The following is a 9088-nucleotide window of genomic DNA, read 5'->3' as shown; positions in this document are numbered from 1 at the left end:
AAAAGTTTGAAAACCATCGTATTTTGCAATCAATCTCTGCAGAGATGGAAAATCAAAAGTTGAAGATACGATTCCTAAAAGCAATTTTTTTTTTTAATGAGCAAGCTCGTTTTGCCATGAGTTCTGGTATCTTATGTCGACTGCACTAATCGCGCTGGCTGTTGCCAAGGTGTACAGTACACTTCCCTCAGCACGCTGCCGCTTTAAGTGAAGGTGGTGTAGTTTGGCATCTAATTACTGAGATCATTATGTTGCGGTTGGCCAATCCTGCCCTTAGGGCTGGTCGTCAATTTTTAACCTGATTGGCTCGATTGTCGGAGGGTTGGAATGGTGGGTCTGTTTCAAGGATCGTTTCCCCTTCTCTGCAAACGCTGAGCGCCTCGCCTCCGAGAGAGGGTCCCTTGAAACGGTGTAATTGAGATGATGTTAGTTGCACAAAGAAAAAGTCAGACAGTCGTTTAACGGGGGCGCAGCGAGTGAGTTGGGTCTGTGAAGCGAGCGCTAGTAATCTGCGTGGTTCCTTACGTCTTAAGTTTTTTTTTCCTCCTTCTTCCCCCTTACGAGTTTCTTCTGCAAAGCTACCAAATGTTGCAAAATTAATTGAGTTGCTTTTCCCTCCCTCCCTCCCCCCCAGAATAACAGGAGACTTTCGATTTTAGCAAGGATGCATTTCAACGTGTTCCTTTGCGGACTGGCTACACTTTCGCTGCTTTCCTTCAACTTTCTGAGAGTCCATGGGCAGTTTCAGGGAGAGAGAGGAATTTCCATTCCCGACCACGGCTTCTGCCAGCCCATCTCCATTCCACTGTGCACGGACATTGCCTACAACCAGACCATCATGCCCAACTTGCTGGGGCACACCAACCAAGAGGACGCCGGGCTGGAGGTTCACCAGTTCTATCCCCTGGTGAAAGTGCAGTGCTCTCCCGAGCTCAAGTTCTTCCTCTGCTCCATGTACGCCCCGGTCTGCACGGTCCTGGAGCAGGCGATCCCTCCGTGCCGGTCCATCTGCGAGCGGGCGAGGCAGGGCTGCGAGGCTCTGATGAACAAATTCGGCTTCCAGTGGCCCGAGAGGCTGCGGTGCGAGAACTTCCCGGTCCACGGCACCGAGCAGCTGTGCGTGGGGCAGAACCACTCGGAAGAAGGCAGCCCCACCACCTTTCCCACCGTCCCCGTCAACGACCTGGGGACACCCAACCCGCCGCGTTACAACCGCGACCAGCCTTTCAACTGCCCCCGAGCCCTGAAAGTTCCTTCCTACCTCAACTACAAGTTTCTGGGGGAGAAGGAGTGTGCGGCCCCTTGCGAGCCCTCCAAGAGCAACGGCTACATGTTCTTCAACGACGAGGAGATCAAGTTTGCCCGAATTTGGATTCTGATCTGGTCGTCGCTCTGTTGCGCCTCTACTTTATTCACTGTTACAACTTACTTGGTGGACATGCAGAGATTCCGGTATCCGGAGCGCCCCATCATCTTCCTCTCCGGCTGCTACACCATGGTTTCCATCGCCTACATCGCTGGCTTTATTTTGGAAGATAAAGTGGTGTGTAATGAGAAGTTTGCCGAGGACGCTTACAAGACTGTGGTGCAAGGGACTAAGAAAGAAGGCTGCACCATACTGTTCATGATGCTTTACTTTTTCAGCATGGCCAGCTCGATTTGGTGGGTTATCCTGTCCCTCACTTGGTTTCTGGCGGCCGGGATGAAATGGGGCCATGAAGCCATCGAGGCCAACTCTCAGTACTTCCATCTGGCCGCATGGGCCGTGCCGGCCGTGAAGACCATCACCATCCTGGCCATGGGGCAGATCGACGGGGACCTACTGAGCGGAGTATGTTTCGTGGGCTTGAACAGCATCGACCCGCTGCGGGGCTTCGTCCTGGCCCCGCTCTTCGTCTACCTCTTCATCGGCACCTCCTTCCTGCTGGCCGGTTTCGTCTCCCTCTTCCGAATCCGGACCATCATGAAACACGACGGCACCAAGACGGAGAAGCTGGAGAAGTTGATGGTGAGAATCGGGGTGTTCAGCGTGCTCTACACCGTGCCCGCCACCATCGTGATAGCCTGTTACTTCTACGAACAGGCGTTCAGGGAGCAATGGGAAAAAAGCTGGATCAGCCAGACTTGCAAAAGCTACGCCATCCCCTGCCCCATTCACTACTACCCCAGGATGACTCCAGATTTCACTGTGTACATGATCAAATATCTCATGACCCTGATCGTGGGCATCACGTCTGGCTTTTGGATCTGGTCGGGCAAGACTTTACATTCCTGGCGCAAGTTTTACACTCGGCTCACCAACAGCAAACACGGAGAGACAACCGTGTGAGACGGGGACAAAAAGTTAACACGGGATTTTTGGGGGTTTTTTTTTTGTTAATTGGTTTTACTTAACGTTTGCATTAGGATAATTTCCCAAGGTGTAATAAAACCTGTAAATAGCATTTGTAAAAATTTTTAATTATATATTTGTATTTAAAAAAAAATCCTACTTGAGAATTCTTTTAGTTATTTGGTACTAGTTTTCACTGACTTGACTTGCCAATGGATTTCCGAAAAAGGAGCTAGACTTGAAAACTGATATGGTTGGCTTAATGGACTTTTTTTTGAGTCGATTCCATAAAAGCAAAGACTCTTTAATCCCCGTTATTTCCCCGCTGAGGTGATGTAGAAATTACGGCGCTGGTGCATATTTACAGATAGCCATGGATAAATATATATATGAAACTTTTTTTTTCTTGCTCTCTGAATCTAATGAAGAGCACATGACTATTTCCCCCTCCATGACTGCAGGGAATTGCAGCAAAATTTTTTTAAAAAAATCTCTCGTTAATGCCGAGGTTCGTTTCTAATTTTACACTCAAGGATCCCGAAGTTGAGGCACATGGAATTTTGTTTTTTTTGTATGCATGTTTTGAACAGTCCCAGACCATTGGATCGTCTGATTCTTAAGCAAAGATTTGCAATAACATGCACACTTTTTTACTGTGCACAGATGTCCGTTTCAATCAGTGAGCACTAAGTGCTTTTATTAAACCGTTTGTGTTCTGGCTGGGTTTGTTCATAACTTCATATTCGATCACAATTCTTTATTTATCGATCAATAGAATTGTTTCTATATTCGGTATCTTTTTGCCCCCTTTTTAAATAAAATTCCACTTTTTTGTACAAAATCAGGAGTTGCATGACCTTTTACTTGGAGCGCAGGAAAGGTTTTTTTTTCCCCAAAAAAATTCTGTTAAGTTCACAATCTTCTCCCTCCTTCTACTGAGTCCCATTCTCTGTCACAAAGGGCGCGCAGCCCGAGTCGGGAGGGAGGTGGGGGTCTGGGGTCTCCAAACAACTTTCCTCGCCATGTAAGGATTTTGTATGGAGCCTCTTCTATTTCCTAACTGCAATCCATCTAAAGGGGCATTGAGTTTAGAGTGTGATTGTAAACTAATCGCCGTCACATTTTCATTTATAAATAAGATTTTCCCAAGTCATCGGAAAGGCACGAGTGTCTTTTATTTGTAAACCTTTTTCTTTCTTTCCCCTGCGGGACAATTAATTGCTCCTTTTTGACCGTCGGAATCACTTTTTTCTTTTACGCCCGCCCGCACGAGTGTTCCGGGATGACTGGCAGTGTTGGGTTTTTCTCTTCTGTCTAGAGCGCGCGGGCACTTTGTGTTTGAGATTCACGTTAAACCTGGTGTGTCCCGGCTTCCTGGAATGGATCAGCATAGCCCTGATTCCCTCTTTTATCAGGGAACCTCAGAAGCTGAGGGACAGTTTGTGGAGTTGCTTTCCCTGCAGCTTTTATTGTTGAAGCCTGGAATGGCATAAGTTCTGTTTCTGGCCATCTACCAGTAGCCTGGGTACAATTCTATTCACTTAATTCCAGAAACCCTCCCTTGTGATGTTGGGTCCAGGATTTTACCCTCCACACTCTGACTGAAAGCCTGGCGACAATGCAGAAACGCAATGTGATCCCAGGTGCATTTATTAAGCTTGCACCAATCTCATTTTGTTCTGGATGTTATTACTGGTGGGGTTAAAGGGGCCAATTTAGTTAATGTATAATTTTTCTTTGTTCCACCTCCAATCCCTTGTGCTGGACTGGCCCGTGTCTGCTAAAGTTACACAAGTTCCATCTGTTTAAAACTTAAACCAATTTTTAAACCCGAAGAGTGAATGTGACTGATTTTAATTCCAAACACTCCTTTTAAAAGCCCGCGGCACGATTTCCGCTGTGCAATAACCTGGTTAATTCCAAGCATCAAGCTGTACACTTTTCTGTAACTATATAATTAGCACTTAGTGCCATTTAGAACCGATTAAATAGTGGAGCGCCTTCCCCCGCCAACATGGGCAGCAGAACCGATCAAATACTGCGAGACCTCTTAACATGGAGTACGTAATCTGAACGCGTTCTGGATGGCCGCTTGTGGCCCCATTAATGATGTAAACACATTTCTACTGTTCCTGTATGCTGAGATATGAGATAGGCCTGTTGTGACCTCCTGTGTTCTCTTGCTTGGCACTCGGATTGTGTGGAATTCTTAACTTTCACATTGCCTTTTGAGATCCATTTTTTAAAAAAAAATTACAATTTTAATACCAGAGATAACGCTTTCCTCCTTTTTAAAGAACCTGTTTTAAACTGATCCTTTTTATATTTTGGATGCTTTTTGCTTGTGGACAATTCTGCAAAATGGGAGGGGAACAACTGTAAACCCTATTTCCTGGGCCTTTTGAATCATGCAAAATGTATGTTTATACACTTTTTTTAAGTCAATTCCAATAGATAATTTTTAAGAGTACATGTCAGTCACTTCATAGAAAGCACTACACCTTTTTCAATCTGTGAAATTTTCCCCCTGTGATCCCTACTTTTATTGTGGTACTGAGACCCTATAATTCATTAGTGTAAGTCTTCCTTGGATTCTTGACTTCAGCAGCACAACATTGCAAATATAATGTGATTGATATCTGTACATTTGCTTTCATAATGCCTAACTCAAATATTAACCCTTTTAGTGTTTGATTCCTGTTGTAGTATTTGGCATATTGTACTGTTATTTTTCTGATCCATTTATCAAAAGAATTCGTGCACACCCTCAGGTACAAATGCTGGATTCCAGATACTATGAGGGGAATCTGAGTTGTGCTAAACCCATTCACCTTTCTCTCAGACCTGCCATGTGTTTTTAAGTTGGGATGTCCAGATAATTTTCATATCTGGCCATCTAATGATGGCATAGTGAATGCACGTACTGAAAGCACAAATATTCTCTGATCCTAAAACTGGTGTGTGTATAGTGGGGGAAAAGTTATTTGTCAGTCTGGACAGACCTCCTTGACTAAATACTTCAGTTTATTTTAAACAAACTGAAGATGCATATTCCTTTTTATCAGCTTTTTTTGGAAAATGATTGCCCATTTTGTCATCTGAGGAATAACTTTGCTTTTCATGAAATTTGACAAACAATTTTCCTTCATTCTCAAGACTAGTGCGTTAACATTTTATGCAGCTGTAGACAGTCTGTGCTCATGAGCTGGGTCTGTGCTCACTTCCACTTTGCAACACTTTTTTAAGAGGATTTCCACCATCTTCTGGCTCAACACGACACAGGAGCATTTTCGTGAGTGTCATTGATGGTTTCTAATTTCTCGGCTAGGACTTAAAGCTGTTTGGATCACCAGGTTGAATATATTCAGATAAATTTAAGGATGTTCTCTTGTATGAAAAATCACTCTTACAATGATAAAAGGACTTGTATTTTATATATAGCACCGTATCTGGGAAATGTCCCAAAGTGCTTCACCCAAACTACTTTTGAACTGCAGCCCCTACTATGTAGGCAAGCCTGGCAGAAATTCTATATATAGAAAGATCCCACAAACAGTAATAAGATGAACCATTTTTTGTGGTGATTGGTGGCTAGAACACTGGGAGAAATTCCCAGCTTTCAAAATTGACATGAGATGTTTAATACCCAGCTGAACAGGCAGATAAAGTTTATTTAATATCTGCTGAAAGGTGGTACCTCTGACCATGCAGTATTCTTGTGGTACTGTACTGAAGTGTTATCAAAGATTATGTGTTCAAGTCTTGGGACTGGGATGTGAACTCACAACCTTCTGAGTCAGAGGCAAGAGTGCTACCAACTGAGCCGAGGTGTTACAGAATAACATTCTTAATTTTTCCAGTTGGTAGTTATTACTAAACAAGTAGAATCACACAGCACAGAAGGAGGCCATTTGGCCCATTGTGCATGTGCTGACTCTCAATTAGTTCCACTCGCCTGCTCTTTCCCCATAGCCATGCAATTTTTTCCCTTTTAAGTATGTATCCAATTCCCTTTTGAAAGTTACTATTGAATCTGCTTCCACAACCCTTTCAGGCAGTGCATTCTAGATTATAACTGTAAAACTCCATCTTCCTGCCTGCCACCCCCCCGCCCCCCCAGACTTTTTTGCCCATTATTTTAAATGTGTCCTCTAGTTACTAAAATGTTTTAGATTATATGTATGAGCGCAGTAGGAACTATTGGGCAGTGCTGTATTTCGGTGAGCTCTTCTCAAACTGCCCATCGCTGGGAGAAAGGAGACTGCAGCAATGGAATGGGGAACTGGAGAAAGGAAAGACAGTTAGTGTGCACAATTAAAAACAGAAAAGAGAATTAGAGAGAGTGATCTGGAAAAATAAACAGGTGAATAGTAAATTAGAATGAAGCATTCAATGCAATCTTTCCTGCAGTTTTCATAGGGGTTTTCTGTAGGGATCTCGCGGTGGAAGCCAGCTTGGAAGAGAGCAAGACATTTTTTCCTGACTAAGTGGGACATACAGTGATGGGCTGCACTGTGGAGGTGCTTGGTTTTAAAGTGCCTTGCTAATTCTTCCAAGTCTTAACGTGAAATTATGTAAATTTATTGTTTCTTGGATGTACTGAGGGTTAATACAGTTTCCCTTCTGTTTTTAAACTGCCTTGAAGAATCCAGCAAAAATTATATTGGGAATGAAGCCTCCTTTTCAAAGGCTTTTTAAAAAAAAACATGTCTTTAATCTGACTGCTTGTAAGTCCTTGTTTCTTAAATGTTGCCAGATTCTGTTTTGCACCCCACATTGTGGTTTATACAACAAACTGCCCATAGGTACCGTGGATACAAAACTTACAAGAGTTAAATAGAAATTTTAGTCCATTGTACAGGCCGCTTGGATTTAACATATCTTTGTATGAAGTTGTCAAATTCACCAACAGGTCCAAATGCAGGTGTCCCCTGCAGATTTTCTTCTTGTCTACTCTGAGCAAATATTGTAGGTGCATAGGATTGCTTTGGCAAATTTTTAAAAGCAGTACTGAGCTCTGTTGATTAGTGAAAATACTAGAAACCTATAATTTAAGGTGCAACATTGGAGTTCTTCATTAGACAAAACACTTTGAAGGGTTGCAAAGCTATACTTTGATATTTTTGCTAGAAAGCTATAATATATCTATGTAGTATAAACTTAAGATGTCTAAAAGTTTCCTTTGGCACACATAAAGTTAACATAAGCCTGTTAAATCTTTGACTTTTCATCTTAATCTGGCCATAGACTATCATGTGGTTTGCGTTTTCCTTTCCATAAAACAATATATCCTACAGAAAAAATTGAAGAACATTCAATTGCAGGGTTTTATAGCAACGCTTGAGTAAAATTGACTTGATCTGAAGGTCAGTATTAATCCTCTACCGTTCAAGTGAAGCAGCCAGGTGCTTTGGGAAAACCTGACCAGTCAGGATGTACAAGTTATCCCTTGGTGCCCGAAAATAATGACTGTGGGTGTTTATTTTAACATGTAACCCATACTGTTAACTCTCTTGTAAATCGTTCAGCACAATTGACTAAAAGACATCCACAGAAAAGGGTGTCCGCTGTGATTGCTTGTGATGTTTTATATCAAACTTGTTTTTCTACATTGATTTTACAAGTTTTTAAATTTATTACCCTTTAAATATTTTATAAGAACGTACATTTCCAAGGTAATGTGGGGGGAGACTATAGTTGGCCTCGTTGCCCTGAAGCTAGGAAGGGAAAAAATAAAGGAGTCCCTACTCCTGGCCACTTTCCTGTGACCCCTGCTGGAAAGTGTGGGTCTGACGTCAGGTGAGGACCAGATCAGGCTCAACTCTAATGTCCCATCAAATAGCTCTGCTGAAAATCTGAGTGTAGGCTCATGCATGAGAAGTGATACTTGAATGTACCAGTGTGTGTCTAGTGCCCATGAAACAGCTCTCCAGCATAAGTCAGTGACTTGAAGGGGGAAAACATGTGGGGAGGGGGCACTCTTTTAATCTGTAGCGTTTGCTTCCATACCAGAACCCAATGAGTAGAGCATAATGCAGGAGAACTCTTGGTGTAATAATAGGGTGAGGAAGGAACTTGCACCACAACCAGGAACTTGTATAGCTATAGTGAAGCACAAATCTGGGAGGCTTTATATCTTTATGAATACAAGCTGGGCTGCATTTGTGATGCACAGTCTGACTTTGTGCCAAAAGCAGTTGACATTGAGGTTAACTTTAAGCACTCCACTTTTTTAAGGTACCTTCGACAATAGAACTGGCTAAAACACGAGAATGGTAGTGAAGATCAGAGTCAAAACTAACAAATTTGTTCTTTGAGTTATAGTTCACTCTGCTTAAATATGTGTGAAGTTTCACAAGTCACAAACTGTTGTCTGTTCTGTTAGGAGTGCATTTTATATATAAAAAATCTAAATCTTTAAGTTAATCGCTTCATTCCTTCAAATGGGCCACTTTAACACCTCATTACTTAGAATGACGGTCTCGCGGTTACATGTCACACTTAAAGGCTTTTTGCTCTCATCTGGTAAATCTGAAAGAGAATTTTTTGACATGATGCTGCGTACTATGCTATACTAATTTTAAGTGTCCACAATTTGTATCTATCAGGATCCAATCAGCCATAGTATCTGTGTAAGGAAGTCGAATTGTAGCCAAACCTTCTCATGCATGGATGTCCGAGTGAGTGTATTGCCACTGTGCCAGGTTGAGGTTTCCCTGCCCCTGTGACTCAGTGACTGTTTCAGATTGCAACAGA

At 42.7% G+C, this 9088-nt stretch overlaps 1 protein-coding gene across 1 annotated transcript; it reads left to right on the top strand.

The window, feature by feature from the left end:
• The first annotated feature begins 387 nt into the window (after positions 1–387).
• LOC137299991 (frizzled-2) lies at positions 388–3347 on the top strand. The gene has a single exon (XM_067969046.1). It carries the CDS (start codon positions 665–667, stop codon positions 2327–2329), a length of 1665 nt encoding a protein of 554 aa, XP_067825147.1. The 5' UTR covers positions 388–664; the 3' UTR covers positions 2330–3347.
• The last annotated feature ends 5741 nt before the right edge of the window (positions 3348–9088 follow it).

The sequence above is a fragment of the Heptranchias perlo genome, chromosome 30, assembly GCF_035084215.1.
Source record: "Heptranchias perlo isolate sHepPer1 chromosome 30, sHepPer1.hap1, whole genome shotgun sequence".
Taxonomy (NCBI): Eukaryota; Metazoa; Chordata; class Chondrichthyes; order Hexanchiformes; family Hexanchidae; genus Heptranchias; species Heptranchias perlo.
The sequence above is the reverse complement of the archived record's forward strand: the minus strand, read 5'-3'. Positions and strand labels throughout refer to the sequence as shown.

Excerpts from the sequence above, each read along its gene's own strand:
- LOC137299991 (XM_067969046.1), top strand. The coding sequence starts at position 665 with ATGCATTTCAACGTGTTCCTTTGCGGACTGGCTACACTTTCGCTGCTT.